The sequence below is a fragment of the Aotus nancymaae genome, unplaced genomic scaffold, assembly GCF_030222135.1.
Source record: "Aotus nancymaae isolate 86718 unplaced genomic scaffold, 86718_ANA_hifiasm-v0.15.2.pri h1tg000040l, whole genome shotgun sequence".
NCBI classification, from domain to species: domain Eukaryota; kingdom Metazoa; phylum Chordata; class Mammalia; order Primates; family Aotidae; genus Aotus; species Aotus nancymaae.
In genome coordinates, this window is record NW_026988454.1 from 34,124,634 (window position 1) to 34,143,309 (window position 18,676).

Here is an 18,676-nt window from a genome sequence, read left to right on the forward strand (position 1 = left end):
AGCCATGGCCTGGAATCAGGTTCCCCACATGCCAACTTGGTGCCCTATCCCACTGTTGCCAAGCTGATACCTAAGCTGCAAGAAGATGTCCTCTTTACTCTTCCTTCTCCTTTTCTCAAGTAAAAGGAGTCCCTCTCCATACCCACCACAGTTAGGAATGCACTGGGTCACACCTGAAGCCAGCAAGCACATCTCTGAGTCTCACCCAAGGACTGCGGCAAGTACTTCCTTGTTACTACTGTTGATTATTCAGGGCCCGAGGGTGATGAATCCTAGTGGCAGGTGATGAATCTTGCCAAGATTGGACCCTTCCCTTCAAGGCAGCAAGCTTCCTTCAGGGCATGTGTAGAAATGTTATCTGGGAGCCAACCTGGAAATGGGGCCTGAGGACTCTGCCTGCTGCCCTCTTTCTGTGACTGAGTTGGTATCCAAGTTGCAAGGCAAATTCCTCTTTACTCTTTACTCTCCTCCCAAGAGGAAGGTAGACATCTCTACTGGAGCTGTGAGCTGTGCTGCCTGGGGCTGAGGGATGGGTAGCACAAGCACTCTCTTGGCTGCCCCAGCTGGTGTCTCACTAGGTCATGTGTCTGCCAAGTCCACTGGCTTCAAACCCAGTAGAGAAGCAGGACTTCTCCAGGATTGTGGTCCTTTTGGCCTAAACTGCCTGGACTCCAGAGCACTTTATCCCATGGTAGTGATACTTTGCCAGAACTCAAGTTCCAACAGGTGAGATGGGAGATTCATCTCTGGCTAGGACTGGTCTGAAAGCTCCCTCCATAGGTGTTGGCTAAGTTCTACCCAGTGTTGCTTTCTGCTGTTAAAGGGCACTGAGTTCCAGTGAAAAACCCTGCAGTCACTGAGCTGTCCCTCCCACAAATGCACAGATTCTCTCTGTGCCATTCGGTTGCTGCTGGAAGACTGGCGTGAGGTGGTGGTATCAGCAATTCAAAGACTGTCTTTCCTTTTCAGTGCCTCTTTCAGTAATATGTGTTAAAACTAGGTATTGTGTGATTGCTCACCTGGTTTTTGGTTCTTATGAAGGTGTGGATACTTGTTTAATTTGGTGTTGCTGCAGGGAGGACGATCAGTAGAGGTTTCTATTTCACCATCTTATTCTACCTGCTTCCCTTACCTTGTACTATTCTTTCTCTTGCTTACAATCTTCCAGCCACACTGGACTTCATATTCTTGAACACTGAAAGATCAGCACCCACTGCTGGAATGCTCGTCCCAATTCTCCCTCTCTCCTAATTTGTAGGGCTAGCTCCTCTCAGTACCAATGTCACTTCCTCAGTCATACACCCCAATTGCTCACTATATGACCTAGTTTTACTGTCTTCACAGAAGTTACCACTACCTGAATTGATTTTTTTTTTTTTTTTGGTTTGTAAGCTCCATGAGAGCAAGACACATGTCTATTGGTGTTACTAACGATTTGTTAAATGGATGCAGTCTGTCTGAGGAGTTGTAGTTTACCATTTTTTCACTTACGGTTTGTGGTGAAGCTGAAGCTACCCAATGTCATCTCTGTCCCATCTGCAGTGACCCTTGAGGTGCATGTGGTCCACAACTTCATAAGATGGGCCTTATTTAGCTACTTCTCATATGCCAAGATATTAATTTCTTACTGGCTAAAAGGCAGTGCCAATTTCCTTAATTACATTAAGGAAATTGTCAATGATAAAACAACTTTTAGAAAAATATAAATAATAATTCAATAAATAAGGCACTATAAGTTGTTTTTCATGGAATTTGGTAAGGGTGTTTTTATTTTTATTAGAAAAATATAGCCTAAAAATACTTTTACTTTACTTTTCTTAAATTGCCCTGAGTAAAAACATTATTCAGTGTGGTCAATCTAACAGACGGTGTTATCATTATTTTGAAACTAAAGATTTAAGTAATTTGCCAGAGTCAGAAAGCTGTAAGCATCAGAACTGGATTTTCAAACTTAAGTTTATCTGACTCAAAAGATCTTGCCTTTCACCACCACTCTACTGCTTCTAAAATGTCACAAACATCAGCTGAACCACATGACAGGTATCCTATAAATGTAAGTTTATCTTTCTCACCCCCTTCCAATAGTGCCTCTGATTCTTTCTGTATTCTGTCCCACCTGTACGTATTGAATGCTGTCTGCCATATTCTATTCCATGGAATATTTCTTAGGTTTTACCTCTTGATGAAAACACATCTCAAGTGTCTGAGAGAAGATAATCAAAATTACAACTTAAAAGAGAACTCACCCAACTGCCTACGCAGTACCTCACTAACTGTCTTTAATCCTGTTAGGAAACATTATTTTTCTATTGCATACCTGGTATATTAACTGTCTAGGCCATAGGATGTGCTGTGGCAGAAAGAACATGGGCTTTGGGGTCAAAGAATCTGGGGCCTCAGGACTCATCTCTGCCACTGATTGGTTGTGTGGCTGTGCACACGTTTTTGTTACCCCTCTGGGTTTGTTTCTTCATCTGTAGCTTTGAGAGAACAGCCTACCCCTTCATATTGTGGGATGCTTCCTGCCTGGCACATCACGAGCATTCCATAAAGGTCAGTTTCCTTTTTCCCCTCACTTTTCCCCACCCTTTTGGCATGCTGTACTATTGTAATCTTCTGGAAGCATACAGGATGCACAGAGAGTCCCTATTTTGTATTGGAAAAAAATCTTTTAGGGCAATACTTTGAAAAAATAAAACTTGTATGTTGAAATGAGTGCTGCATGTCCAGCTGACATACTGGGAGCTGACGGGTTTATTTCCATGATGCAGCAGTGCTGACAGAAGTTGAACTTTGCTTTTGGAATTGCTCTTAAAGCTAGTTTATGAGTAAATTGAGAAAAGCAGCTTCATTACTTTATGGTATTTTTGAAAAAAATAAAACAAATATATGTAGTGACAGTTTTACCATGCTCCTTATTCACTGCCGTGGGTCCAAATGATCTTATTATTTTTAAAGATCAAAACGACCACAAAAGGATAAAGATGTGAAGCCAAGAAATATGTTAAAAGCTAACAATAATCTCAAAAGATGAGTTCTACCACTGATTTGGCAGTATGGATATCTATGTGTAACACCTCATGGTGACCATTTTGAAGGGATCTTTATTTGGGTCCATGTGCTTATTAGATTGTTTATTTTAAACACTTATCTAATATGAAACTTAGCTGCACAAAAGTATTACAATCAGTTCAACAGGATTTACTGTGTACTTCTGATAGCTAATACTATTTAGAAGAAATACGTTAGATTATTGTCTGGAAACTTTTTATATTGCATACTCTATCAGTAGTAGAATGTTGAGTGTGTGTTCCAAATTTCTGTATAGTACTTTACTTACAAATTATATACTTACATTTTAATTATAATCATATGTATTTATAATATGGACTGAATGTGTTTCCCCAAAACTCAATTATTGAAATCCTGACCCCAATGCAATAGCATTAGAAGGAGGAGCCTTTGGGACATAATTAGGTCATAAGGGTAAAACCCTCATGAATGGGATTAGTGTCCTGATAAAAAGACACAAGAGTGTGTTTTCTCTACCTTTCTCTCTGCTCCCTACCACGTGACATGGAGGACACAGCAAAAAGACTGCCCTGTGGAATCCCGGAAGCAGGTGTTGACAAGTTGACCTCGGCCTTCTCAGCCTCCAAAATTATGAGAAATAAATGTTTGTTATTTAAGCCACCTAGTCTATGGTAATTTGTTATAGCAGCAGAGTTAACATATTTACAAAGTATGTGCATTGTGAAACAGATAATAAAAATTAATAAATATGAGATACAAATGTATGTGTGTATGTGTGTATTCATTCTAATATTTCCTTTCCTTATCCCAGTGGAGAGTCTTGTATGTCTGGTGTACATGTATACATCCTGCTTTGTAGAAGACTGCTTTAGATGACACTTGTGATAAAGGGGCTAACACTTCTTGTAAATGGTTGTTAAACAAAATTTTTACACCTTTCACATCTGTTTAGCAATATCCAATACCTATACCAAAACCAAATCACAATGCAGATTCACCCAAAGTGTAATTTAGGAAGACAGACTTGAATGCAGTTTTATCATTACTTGTCCAGAAGACAAAGCTTAATATAGTTGCTAAAAATTGCATGATGAACTTGAGACATTATCACATAATGGAATGCTATGAAGACATAGGAAGATACTTATGTAAGTGTGATATGTAAAGGAATCAAAGATACAACTTGGAGTACAGTAACTGGCACTAAGCCAACATGTTCTGAGTTGGCTCTAGTTTGATTATGAGACCTACAGAGTCTAAGACTCAAAGAGTTATGGCCTAAACAACTATGTTTCCATCCAAAAAGCCTGTTGGTGTTGCATCAGTCTTTGGAGAAACGCTCGCAGAGATCTGTAACAATGATGTTTTAAGCAGCTAACTATAAAAATAGGGGCCAGGCATGGTGGCTCACGCGTGTAATCCCAGCACTTTGGAGGCTGAGGCAGGCAAATCACATGAGGTCAGGAGTTTGAGACCAGTCTGGCCAACATGGTGAAACCTCATCTCTACTAAAAACACAAAAATTAGCTGGGTGTGGTGGTGTGAGCCTGTGATTCCAGCTACTCGAAAGGCTGAGGCAGGAGGATCATTTGAGCCCAGGAGGCAGAGGTTGCAGTGAGTTAAGATTGCATCGCTGCACTCCAGCCTGGGTGACAGAGTAAGACTTTGTCTCAAAATAATAATAATAATAAAAAGAAAAAAGAAATAAAAACAATAGCAAGAGAGAAAGGCAGGTGAGGAATGAGACCATCTATTGTTGACTTTGTGTATGGGAGGTGGTGTTACCTTGGTTGCTCATCATATGCGTACTCAAGTTACAGAAAAATACATTCATATATCCAAAGGATCTGTCAGATGAAAGATTACTCACTTATTTCAAATGATATTCTGTAGCAATAGTTGAAACTATTGCTATAAAATTGCAACAAATTAGTTCAAACGATTTCTTAAAGCTCTTTAATTAGGGATAATATATGATTTTATAATGTTTTAAAGTCCATTTCAGTTTACAAATTTTTTTCTAAAATAATTATGTGAGACTAAGAAGCTTAGTCTTGATGTAGAAAACTCAGTCCTTTTGAGGAAACAGCAAGGAATTCAATTTCTAATTAGCTTTGTTAAATTTGCCAGTTCACATTAAAGAATTTTAAGACACTAGAAATAGATAATTAAGAGAAGATTTCACAGACTGCAATAAAAACCACTTAAAAGCTATTTAAAATCAAGGACCATTTTTAAATATTCCTTGATTTTAAACAAAAAAAATTAACAAGATTTCTTGGAGTAATATTTCTTGAATTCTTACCTTTCCATACTTCTGTGCATAAGACCCTGTGAGCAGTGAGTGAAAAACAATGATGGTTTCATCCAAATCCCAGACAAACACACGCTGAAGACGAAAAATAAATATCAGAAAATTAAAAAGTCCAAGGAAACAAAAATCTCTTTACAAGCAGAAAACATCTCCCTTCCTTGGTAGATATTATCTTGATATTTTATAGAAAATAATACTATTTCTTTTTTTTTTTTTTCAAATTTGCCAAATCTAACTCCTGTAAAGCCTGAGGAGCAGGAATTATGCAAATTATAAGCTTAAGAGTCAGATGTGCTCATTTAATTCAGCCTTTATGAAAGAAGCATGCTTGAAACTCTACATATTTTAAAGTTTTATACCTTAGGGATTCATAAAATTTTGCAATATATGCAAATAATTATATCTTAGAGAAATATTTAAAAGAATCAATGAGTAACCCCAAAACAGAACTGCCAAGTATGGACCTTTGGGTCTTATTAGGCCAGCAGATCTGTTGGGCTCCCTGGAGTTTTGAAAGATTTCATACTATTCATTGACATTTCAGAACTAAGCGATTTCACCCAAACTTCAGAGTTTTGACTGCAGCACAGAAACTAGAAGCTGCGTCCAGGCTGGCTGCCATTCCTACATGGCAGTGACAAGTAGGTCCCTCAGAATGGGCCTGTACTCTGAGCTCCCGACAGTCTGCTGGCAAATTCAGCCTGGTTACTCATTTATATCACCTGTCAAGTTCTTGAGGCAATTTGAACTTGTTCCTGTTGTTCCGGTAAAGGAAGTTATCTCTTATAAAGAAGCACAATGTCTGTCACTTGATTTTACTAAATCTGGAAGTTCAATTTTTTTCTTTGCTTCTTTTTTTGAGACAGAGTCTCGCTCTACCGCTAGGCTGGAGTGCAGTGGCGCGATCCCGGTTCACTGCAACTTCCAATTTCCGGTTTCAAGCAGTTCTCCTGCCTCAGACTCCTGAGTAGCTGGGACAACAGGCACGCACCACCATGCCCGGCTAATTTTTTCTGTAATTTTAGCAGAGACGGGGTTTCACCATGCTGGCCAGGATGGTCTCAATCTCCTGACCTCATGATCCACCCACCTCTGCCTCTCAAAGTGCTGGGATTACAGGCGTAAGCCACCACACCCCGCCTCAATTTTTTTCTTAATTGAAGTATGCAGTATGTAAGAATTAACATTAATATGGTTAAGAATAGTTTCTCCTGATGTTTTATAATAAAAATCAACCCTGCTGAGTACAACGTATCTCAAAAGAGCTCATAAATAGAAAAATGACATATAGAAAAATTTTCACAGATATGCAAATTTTAACACATATTATTAAATGATTGAAATTTGTCTATTTTTAGAAGATAAATTTTTCTTTCTATACAAATTACTTTTATCTTTTTAAACTTAATTACCCATTTGGACATCTTTCACTACTTTAGTGCTACCAAATACAGTGTTACATAGAAAAGTATCCCACAAACAATGTCTGTATTTTTAAGATTTGTTGGTGCCAATTTAGATCAAAACATGCAATTATCTTAGGCCAAGAATCTGTAAAGCAATATCATTTTTATGTTGTTATTTGTTTTTAATTTTGCTATTATTAACAGAAAGAATCTCAAACTTCAGAGTTGTAAAATGCCTGTGACAAAGTAGGTCCATTCAATTCATAATATATCTTTTTTTTTAAGTTTGAAACATAATTGAACTGTAAGATATAGAACGCATCATTTAATAAAATAAAGCATCATACTATCACCTTTAAGAATGAGTAGGCATACCTCCAGGTCGCTATCAGGAGGCGGGGAGGGATTATTTTTCCGGCCTCTTCCTCTGGACTTTGAGCCAGAACTCCTACATGTTCTCTCATCAAGATCTTTGATGGGTGTGGAGGGGCTCTGCATGGTATCAAACTCTCCTATAGATAACATGACTTGTGTTAAGAATAGCACTTCATTTTTAGATCAAGTATGGCTCTTCATTATTAATTATCTTAACAAATTCCTATACAATAGAAACTTCCTTATGGCAAAAAAGAGATTTATAATCCCAAGCACACACGTCAGTCAGAACTTTTGTGGTTTCCACAAACTCCTACGAGTTTTAATCTGTATGATCTATTAAATGTGAACGTCTTTTCTATGCCATATGCCTTCAACTTCCTGTCTATACCTTCATCTACATATTTATCTCTATTTAGATATGTTCTCACCTCCTTTTCTGTCACAGTTCAGAGAATGAGATGTCTTCTTCTGGATCAATGCCATCCCTCCACCTACAAACCTGACTCGCAACCCCACCTCCTAGGAAGTCATGCTTCATTAGTCAAGCCCTCTCTCATCTTCCCTTCAACCTCTCCCATTTCTTGGGGTCACAGAGAAGTTTAATAGTCCTTCCCCCTGACCTGGCATTTCCATCTAGATACTATTTGCTTCTATTTTCTCTTTTAAATAAAACTTCTTAAAATAGTGCATACTAATGCTATATGACAGAAATATGATGTGAGCCACAAATGTGACCTTATACAAAATTTTAAAGCTTTTTTTTATCAACTATGTTAAAAAAAGTAAAAAGAGGTATGTAAAATTAGTATTACTTATGTGTTAATCGACCCAATATATCCATGTTACATATCAGTCTATAATCAATGTGTTGACTCCATATATTCATGTTATTGTATCAGTATGTAATCAATATAAAATTATCAATTATATGTGTTACATCTTCTTTTTCACACTAAGTCTTTGAAATGTTGTGCAGTGTTCTGATCTCAATCTGCATTAGCAACATTGCAAGTGCTCAGTAGTCACGTGTGGCCAGTGGCTGCGGCACTGGACAGCATATCTGTCCCCACTTACTGGTAGCCAATTTATCATAATATAGCTTCCATTCCCCAAAACTCAATAATAATTCCCTGCTAAAAGTCCCCAGAAATCACCTTGTTGACAAATGCAATAGACAGACTCAGTCCTTGTTTTCCAGGATCTCTGTGCCGTGTGTGATTCTCTTAAACACCACCTCCTGGAAAGCAATATTTGACAGCTAATACCTTACACTTGCCTAGTTCTAGAATCACTCCCATCAGTCCTTCTCCAACTAGAAAATATGGACTCTTGTACTTCTCCCATTCCTTATGAGATAGTGTGTCAGAATCCCATCCTCTGAACACTGTCCTCACTCCACACAATCTAGGGGATTTAAATCTCTCATGTGTTAGTGACCCTATCTGTGATGACCCAGGCAGACACTTATACCTCCAACTAGGCCACATCCTCAATTTCAGACTTTTTATCTAATTGACTTCTGCATGTCCCATAGATATCTAAAAATCTGAAATGTTTAAAGCTTGTGAGAATGTATCTTAGGAGGTAGAGAGTACTGACTAACTTGTGGAAGCAGTTGTTAAGATAAGCCAAGGCAACTGTGAGATACAGTATAACAAGCTGAAGAGTCAGAATTACTATATGAGTTCAAGCATTATATTTAGTCACTCTAAATCTCAGTTTTATAGTAGCTTTATGGATGATTAAGGGGTAAACTGATTTATATTTAATTTGATTTAAATTATATGTATAAAGTAAAAATTTCTAAGAGAGGCAAACTATATTAAATTTAAATTACATGATTTTTAAACAAAAAGATATTATGACTGTCATTTTTATCATTAATTTTAAAAATTAAAGTAATTATAAGGACAACCAAGCAGTTATAAATAAAAAATCTGAAAAAACTAGGCCATTTTCTGAGAAATGGTAATTTTTACATAGCTAACTTCTAACATTTTCTTTGGGAAACACTGTGCATGTCAGGACATGATCAAAAAAAATATGCCTGTGCTCCAAATATTATTTCCACTTAAAACATTGCCAGCATAGTTCATTTCAGGGGTCTATGTTATCACCTGGGTGAGAATGGATAGCACAGTAATAAGATTTTTAAGTTACAGGGTTGAATACAGCCTTGTCTTATAGTAAATCATGTTTCACCTTATTTGTATAGGCATTAAATTAGTCTTTAGGTATCTGAACATACACCAGCTTTTAAATAAAATCACATGAAAGTTCCATTTTTAATTATTTTTGAAACAGAATTTTCCTAAAGTTACCACATCCCACAAACCAACTGTCTCTCCTCTTTCAATTAAAATGGTGTTTAAAACTAACCCTCACTTATTAAGCATGAATTTTAAAAACATTTTGGATGGATGACATTCCATAAAATTTCTCCTTATATTCATTATAGATCAATTTTCAGTTGTTAACTATCGTAAAGCAACGTTGTTCTTGCCACAGTGCAAGATCCATTACTCGTCTGGAGCCTTTGTTAGGTTCAATTAGCTAATGTATTGTAATGTTTGTCAAGGTCTCAGGGTAAAACTTAATATTGTTATACATGACTAACTGTATTTGATTTTGAAGATGTTAAAAATATTTGAAAAAAAAGGAGCTATAAAAATATTTCTCATCTTCATATGCTAATCTGTCCTCAAACTTTCTTAATATAAATAAAAAAGATATACCCAATATAAATTTTACATTAAAGAAAGACCTTTAGAAAGATAATGAAGTAAAATGTCTGCTCTTAATCAGCATTGTAGTATTTCTTTAATACTTGGATTTCTTTAAATCCACTGTCAAACTACCTAATAAGGTAAATTAAATAATGGAATGTTATTTGCAATTTCCAAATAACATTAGTCATTACCAAATTGCCTTAGACTTTTCTTGACCCAATACCATACATGATTGAATAATTATCCTTTAATCAGTACAGTAATGAATAACTGCACCTTTTAAGGTTTGGATATTTAGATCTCACTTTATTTTATTAGGCTTACTACTAAATCAGAACAACCAGCTGTCTCTTATTGAACATAAGGTATGTTTTCATTATAAAAGTAGAAGTCAACAGTGACTGTTCTATGAAAAACTGTGGGTTTAACTTTAGGTTTCTACTTGAAGTCCAAAATGCAAAACTAGTCAATGGGAAATACTTTTCCTGCCCTTGAACTAAATACATCAGATTCCATCAATAATAAAGAAAAATTCCATAGTTATAAACTTGTTTGCTTTTTGGCCATATGCCAGATCTGAAAAGGCTAAATTAAACTTAAAACTACATTGACTGAAGGTCTGAGTTCACAGAATTCTTTAAAGATCCAGACATGTGTGTTGTTATGATTTTGGTTGAGAGAATAATATAGCTATAAATAGAATTAACTCTGTCTTTAAATTCAAGTCTAATAAAAATCTGAAAATGATGTCAAATCATATTTCTTGGCCTCAGCAACCAATGGAAGCCTGAAGAAATTACAGCATTCTGATAGTGAATGCCAGAATTCCATATGTGAATGTGTCACAACAAAAGTCACATGCTCATAATATCTACCTGCCTGCATTTAATATATTTAATATGAATAAAATCACTATTTTCAATACTGATTATTCCAATAAGGAAATTAACCATCTGTGTCTTTCCTGCAGAGAAGCTTTCTTATGATTATATGGAAATTGGAGCAAAAGCAACATTTTACACAAAGCTCTACTTAGCAAATACCATATTTGAACACATATATGGGTTTCATTCTTGGTAGCTGTAGTCTAGCAAATTCAAAAACACCTTGTTCGTCTTGTCCATCATTCAGTCTCTGATATCTTGATGATGAAATACTTTTGTGGTTTCATTTTTAAATATTCACCCTACCTATTTTTCCTCACATATTCATCATTGAGAAAAACCTTCCACAGGGTAATAAGAGGTCGTTAAATATCTCCTTCCCTAAAGTATCTCCACTGCTTAAGTAAGGATTCTGAAATAATTCATTATTTGAATGAAAGTAAGATCCTTGATGTAACACAAAGTATTGATCCAAAGAGGATCATGACAGATTTGGAACATGTGATTTGGGCTGGGACTAATGAGTAAGGCGCCTAGGACACAAAATTTAAGAACCTCGAGAATGAGTTCCATCTTAAATTCTGTGCTCTGGGTGCTTCACTGACCTTACCCTAATCCTGGTCCTGCAAGAGGTACAGATACCCAGGGATGCTGAGGCTAGCTGAAAAGCCAAAACAGAGAGCCCCAAAGGGACAAGGACCAGAAATTCAAAGGGGCTGTGTGCCTTTATGTAGAGGCATCAAAGACAAGCTGTATCTACTAGATAATTTTTCCTTGGACCCATAGTTAAAGATTATATTCTGAACAGGGAACTAAAAATTATGAATGTTATCATTTCATCAATTCATGATATAAATACATCTTGACTGTTGCTTAAAATATCAGGTTCATTTTTACTTTATGTCCAAATTAGTTTACTTGCTAATATTCCCCATATGACTTACCACTTTCCCTTTCTCAACACTCATCACTACTGTAATTATTTGATCTTTGTCTTGCTTGTTAAATGGAAGCTAAAGGTGTGCCAAGAACTCATTCACTGCTGAAATGTCAGTTTCTAGCACGGTGCTGATACCGAATAGACACTCAATAAATAATCGTTTAATGGCATTGAGTCATCTTGGCCCCTCTGATCCAGTTAGAAGGAGTTTACAGTATTGTGACCATGTTGCCCTATTTTCTCTCCCAATCAAAGTTGAATAAAAAAGAACTAGATATGAATTTGGATCTTGCAAATAACTGAAGGCAGAAAAATATACTTGAACAAACTAATGATATTTTTAAAAAATTCTTAACCTCATTTTTCTTAGTGACTTTCAAGAGTTCTTTATATATTGTGGATATATATAATTCCTTTATCAGTATGTGTTTTATAAATATTTTCTCCAAATCTATGGCTTTGTCTTTTTATTCTTGTAATAGGGTCTTTTGAAGAGCAAAATTTCTTTACAATTTTTTGAAATCTAATTTTATCTGTTCTTTTCTTGTGAGAATTGTGTTTTTTTAATGTCATATCTATAAAATCTTTACATAAGCCAGGGTCACAAATATTTCCATCATTTTTTTCTTCTAGAAGTTTTGTAGTTTTAGCTTTTTAGATGTAGGCTTACACTTCATTTTGAGTTACTTTTTGTATATAAGTTGAGATTCTTTCCTCTTTTGCATATACATGTCCAATTGTTCCAGCACCATTTGTTGGAAAAAAACTATTCATTCTCCACTCAACTGCCTTTGTATCCTGATTCAAAAATCAGTTTTCTAGTAGACATTATATATATCTGTTTCTGGACTCTCCACTGTGTTTCACTGCTTTACGTGTTTATCCTTTCATGCTCTCTTGATTACTGTACGTTATAAGTCTAATTTAAATCAGATAATGTGAGTCTTCAAACTTTATTCTTGTTTTTCACAATATTTTTGACTATTCTAATTCTTCCACCTTTTCTTGTGATTTTAGAATTATCTCAATAATTTCTCCAAAAGTCCTGAAACTTTTCTTAGGATTATGCTGAGTTTCCGTTAAATTTGCTTTTAATTTTAAATACTTCAGCTGTGTCAAATTATGTGTAGCAAATGCAATTCAAATACTGCAAGTTTCAGATGAAGAAACACACAATGGATTTCAAATACACACTGATCACACAAAGATATTAAACTACCTACCACTGAATCTACAAATCCCAGTAATGTAGGAAATGCTCACTGGCTAGAGCTACTGACAACACATAAAGGTGAAGGGCTTCTTTAGTCTCTTTAGCATAAAGGAAATATTATCAGTCATACTCAAGGAAGATAATATTACAACTTTGTTGCAAGTTCTTCATAAAATGAATAATTAGTCTGGCAAAAGGTCCATATTCATATGCACACCATCATTTAGAGATTAAAATTGCCTATCTGTCCCACATCTAAAAGAAGGATCTTCTGAAATGCCAGAAGAGCCTCATCTTATACAGTGATGGTAACACAGATTAAACATCAGCACAATTATCTGGGAGCTTTCAGCCACGTTTTTGGAGTGTTCACTTTTTCCATTTTATTAGATACTGCAAAACATATAAAAGTATTTCACCTGGGTGAAGATCTGTACCTGGTTGGTTAGTCAGTCCTGGGAGAGATTCCTGCAACTGATAAGTAGAGGTTGAAGAGGGTGTGCCATCGGCTGTGTTATTTGATGTCATATACGCTCCATACGTTGATGCTGAATAATACTGTGCATACTGATTTTGGCCAAAGGCTGTATAGGATGGATAATCCTGAAACAATAATTGAGATGTGTGTGTTTGAAAGAGAAATTACTCTGTAATACTCTCCAAAGAAAACCAATCATTATGGTAATTGAAAGATTAGATTCAGCCCCATTTGTTTCTGAGTCCATAGCTTTGAGGTGATCCTACTGAGCAGAGACTACTTTGTGGGCATCTCTTACAAGCATGTAGTAGTGAAATATCCTATTGTTTTGGCAAACCAGGTCCAGTATACAAATTTTAATCTGCTTAAAATTAGCATATGGTTCACTTTGCTCCTGATAGTTACTTATCCAGGGATTTACATCATCAAAACCTATGTGTTTGAAGAGGAAAGAAGGAGATGGAATCAGCTCATATTCACAAAATCAGTTCTTACACATCTTCTAACATCATCAGCAAGGAGTTGGGGCTGCCCCTTCTAGCCTCCCCAGAGACCACAGTCTACATTTTTGTGATTTTTGCTCCTTTCTGGGCTACTGAAAATTCTGTTTTCTTGGCAGAAGGTAAAAAGTAAGTAAAAGAAGAGGAATATGATTTTTTTTAATACCCAGCCTCTCACAAACTGTGCATCACCTGAAGCCTTGACTTAAAGTCTTTAGTGAACTTTTCAATTATTTAGTTTTCCTTCTTCAATAAAGAGAAAAATGAAACCACTGGATCAACACCCCAACTTGCATTTTATTAAAAAAATTTAAGAACCTTAAAATGATAATAATGATCCTTCAAAATCCTTTTATGTATTAGGGTGATGAGTAAGGATTTGTTGTGATAATTGGTGTTTAATATATCTAGCATGTGTCAGCCCAAAATGTTATCAGTGATGACAAATTCTTGGTCATGACATTAAGATCCCCTGATGAAACATGTTCCAAAGGAAACAAAGATCTACATTTGATGTGGTTTCCTAAAAATAATAGAACAACTCCTTGTAAGTAAATATGTATATGATCATAAAGGATTAAATAATATGGCAGAAAACTAAAATTCTATTAGTCTAAAAATTTCAAGATCCAGTGTTTCCCACTACGGCTTGTAAGCCAAGAACAAAAACCTCATTATATTTAAGCAAAATTCCTAGGAACATCTCTTTCTCAGAGTGAAACAGTGATAGCAAACGTTTACATAGTGTTTACTCTGTATCGAGGCATTGTTCTAAGGACTCATTTAATCCTCATAATCTTTTGTGTGACCTTAATGTTATATTCATTTTACACTGAAGGGGACTAAGGCACAGAGTGGTTAAGTAATTTGCACAAGGTCACACAGCTAATTAAGTTTCAGAGCTGGAATTTGAACCCAGAGAGCCAAAGTCAAACATCTGTGTGTTGAAGCTCTCTGTTAGGCTACTAACTCCTGCAGAGGAAGGTGAGGTGACATACTGGAAAGATCCAGGCTATTCCCCACTAGGGAATATAACGTCTTTTCATATTCAAACGTATCTCAAAGATCTCCTTTTCTTTTCATTTCCACTATTGTCCCCTTTGTCCAAGCTACCTTTTCTTCCTGTTGCAGGCAATGTATTCATTTTCTAATTCATCTCATTTCCATTTCTTACTTTCTCCAAAGACACTGGTGGCAGAGTTATCTTCTCAAAACATAAATTATGTGATATAATTTTCTTGCTCAAAATCCTTTAGTAGCCTCCCACTGGGCTTGGAATAGAATCCAAATTCCTTATTGAAAACCACTAGGCCTTACGTGAGAAGGCCCCTGCCTATCTCTGCAAATGTATGTTTCCCCACTCCCTACTCATGCACTAACTAAACTCCAGCCTTTTAAAAAAAAATTAGTGACACACCAAGTCTTCCACCCATTGGGGATTTGATACACGCTGCTTTCTTTTGCCTGAGACACCACTGCCCTCCTTCTTCACCTAACTCTTAGAAGTCTTGGCCTAAATGTGGTTTCTGTAGAGAAGCCTTAAACAAAACCTCCCCTGTTCAAAAGTATACTTCAGTTGATATTTTAATAGGCCCTGTTCTCTTGCTACTTCTGTATTTATTCCTGTGCTTACTGGTTTATTGTATGTTTGTCCCAGTAGGCTCTAAGTTCCATGAGGCAGGAATCAGATCTGATCCACTCCAGCCCCACCTTCGTGTGCCCCAGTAACATAGACCAGTTCCTAACACTAGCACTCAATAGGTATCAGCCAAAAGAAAAAACTGGTGCTCAGACCATGGTCCCAAACACAGATTACATTTTATACTGGAATCCATTATATTTAAATCTTCACAGAGAATCGGATCTGTTTTATGATTAACTCTTTTTAAATAAATATTCTTTTCCTTTACAAATATTTTCTTAATCCACCCAAATAGAGCAGAGGAGTTTTTGCTTTACAACTCTGCCTAGTGTATATTTCTGTTATTATATTCACTATATCCCACCCTCTGTCCATCTTATTTTCATATTTCTTTCTTTCAGAGGACTGAATCCCTCTAAAGAGCAGGGAACAATGACTTACTAGTTCTGAATCTTCCATCCCTTACCAAAAATCTAACATTAGCAAGTGCTCAACAAATATCTGCTGGACCAATAAGTAAATGAGTAAAATCAAGTTACCAAAAATTCTTAATTTTTGAAAATATAATGTATATACTGGCTCTGATGTTTAGTGTTTTAAGACATCATTTTTCTAACTAATGCTAAATTACACAGTTTGATCCTATCAAAAATATTATTCTGCACTATTTTAATGATAAAAATTTCCTTTCTGCCTTTCATTATATCAATAAAGCTAAAATAAAGCAATTGATAGAATTCCTTCAGTAAATCTAATAAGGAAGTACTTGTGCAGTAACATACATTTTAAAATATATAAACATCTAGCAATTATACTAAAGTAGAATAGTGTATTGTCAGACCAGAAGTCAGCCACTCTTCAATCTCACCTACTTTGAACATGGCTGGAAATCAAAACGTAAGGACAAAAGATTTGGAAGTGTCAATATATATCACAAATCCATCTCACACTGAGCTGATTCACTCATTCAGGGACATTCACTCTTGCTTCATGCATAATTCTAACAAGCTAGATTTTAAAACTCATAAAAAATATTAAGAAAACATAATTAGAAGGAAGACTAAGGACTCCCAGAGGCAGGCACAGTGACAAAAGCAAAAAGTTGCAGTTGTCAGGAAAGTGAGAGTCAAACATTTATTAAAAGTAATCAAAAAACTAAAAAATAGAAAAAAATATTTAAAAGCCAACAGTAGTCCTTGAGGCATTTTGTTAAGTAACACTTTTTAGGACTGAAAATGTTATATAGCCTGTAGCATAATCCTATAATTGATTTTAGTTCAATCAATTAATATTCATTATAATAACTGTTTTATCAAGAAAAATAAATTGTTTTTAGTATCTTTTAAGATAACAGAAAATATCCAAAACATTTTGCAATTCCATGCCAAATGCTTAAAACAACTACAGCATAAATGTTTAAAGCACAAACCTTTAGCAATCAAAAAATATAAAATAGCCAGAATAACACATATTCCAAGAATACTATATAGCTAATTTTTTACTATCCTGAAATGCTATCATAATTTTAAATAAAGAAATCTTATTCTGGGAAAGTATACACTTACAAGGCAACTTGAAAGTACTCTTCAAAAATCTGAAATACATATAAAAAGCATAAACACAAAAAGCCACTATACCTGTTGTGAACCACTGAAATTCGTTGAATTGGAAACTGAATTATTTGCATAAATAGTAGATGATGGTGCAAAACTAGAACCTAGAGGTAAAGAACAAATTGCATTTTAAAAGTATTCCCTGTAAAGTGATAAAAATATTTCACTTTGCAGAATTCAGTGAGAGAAACGCTTTGAAATTTGTCGTGAAGACAGTGAAATTTGAGGTTGAGACATTTATACAGAAAATATGCTTAGCTCTCTCCCTCTTGTTGTAACCCCTAGTAAACCCTTTCCTAGTTAATCTGCTGAGATAAACATAAGCATGTGGGAACAGTCTTCATAAGGAGTGAGGCCAACATTCAATGGTTAGGAGTCAAGAAGTGCAGGGGTACCCAAAGGATAACATCTTACACAGACTAAGACTGCCTCCAGGAAACTACTGGAACTTTCAAATCATATCAACTGCATTTACATACAAAAATCACTTGAGCTCAACATTTGTACAGGGTTATTAGCATGGGAAATAAACATGTAGAACCCCATTTAGTAACTCCTTGTACTTTTGTTCCCTTTGTCTTTAGAGCAAAAATAGCTGTGATTTAGGGTTCAGACTCAAAGGAGAACTGTTTATACTACACAAATCTAGGGTTTGAGCACCTTCTAAAACTTTACTACAAGGTCTGAAATTTAAGGATTTCTCAAATCAGGGCAAAAACAATTGAGCTGTCAATTATAGGTTTCCTTAATAAAAAATCCTATGGAATATGCTTGTCGAGAAGTAAAATGAAAGGCTATTGAGGTAGCTGATTACTTATTTTATCAATGTGTTTTGACTAGCAATGTGTTATGTAATCAGTGCAACTGACCTGACCTGGAATAGCCAATATGAAAGTGTTTGTGGAAAAAATGAAAATGTTGTCTGTCACATGGCTAACTGAAGCTGTATGGATATTTGTGGCTATACCATGCATTCAAATATGTTTCAATCTACATTTTAGGTAAAAAGAGCACTGCTATTCCAGTCGAACATATCTAAATAATTATTTCATTTGAATCAATTAACCAAAATGTCATAACAGTTGGTTCAAATATGGTAATATAACCCCAAATTTGTGATTTTCAGTATAGAGAAAATGACAGAGAGTAATCAGCTTTTAAAGTTTTTACTATGTCGCTAAAATTATTTTGGCAGCTATTGCATCAAGATAAAACATGCTGGGCGTGGTGGCTCACGCCTGTAATCCCAACACTTTGGGAGGCCAAGGAGAGTGGATCATGAGGTCAGGAGTTCCAGACCAGCCTGACCAACATGGTGAAACCCCATCTCCACTAAAAACACAAAAACTAAAATACAAAAATTAGCCAGATATGGTGGCACGTGTCTGTAATCCCAGTTACTCAGTAGGCTGAGGCAGGAGAATCACTTGAACCTGGGAGGTGGAGGTTTTAGTGAGCTGAGATCACGCCATTGCACTCCAGCCTGGATGACAGAGTGAGACTCCATCTCAAAAAAAAAAAAAAAAAAGATAAAATCCAATTTTAA

At 35.7% G+C, this 18,676-nt stretch overlaps 1 protein-coding gene across 12 annotated transcripts in view; it reads right to left on the reverse strand.

Annotated features, from left to right (window-relative positions):
• Positions 1-18,676, reverse strand: part of EYA4 (EYA transcriptional coactivator and phosphatase 4) — a 318,581-nt gene that overhangs the window by 40,935 nt on the left and 258,970 nt on the right. For 7 of the 12 annotated variants that reach the window (XM_064360664.1, XM_064360668.1, XM_064360665.1 and 4 more), the window contains 4 exons: positions 17,155-17,234; positions 13,317-13,500; positions 7,129-7,265; positions 5,339-5,422 (listed from right to left, as the gene is read on the reverse strand). In XM_064360664.1, coding sequence (XP_064216734.1) covers positions 5,339-5,422; positions 7,129-7,265; positions 13,317-13,500; positions 17,155-17,234 — 485 coding nt within the window. The remainder of the gene's footprint in view (positions 1-5,338; positions 5,423-7,128; positions 7,266-13,316; positions 13,501-17,154; positions 17,235-18,676) is intronic. The other 5 variants (XM_012474490.3, XM_012474484.3, XM_012474487.3 and 2 more) reach the window with 1 other exon arrangement.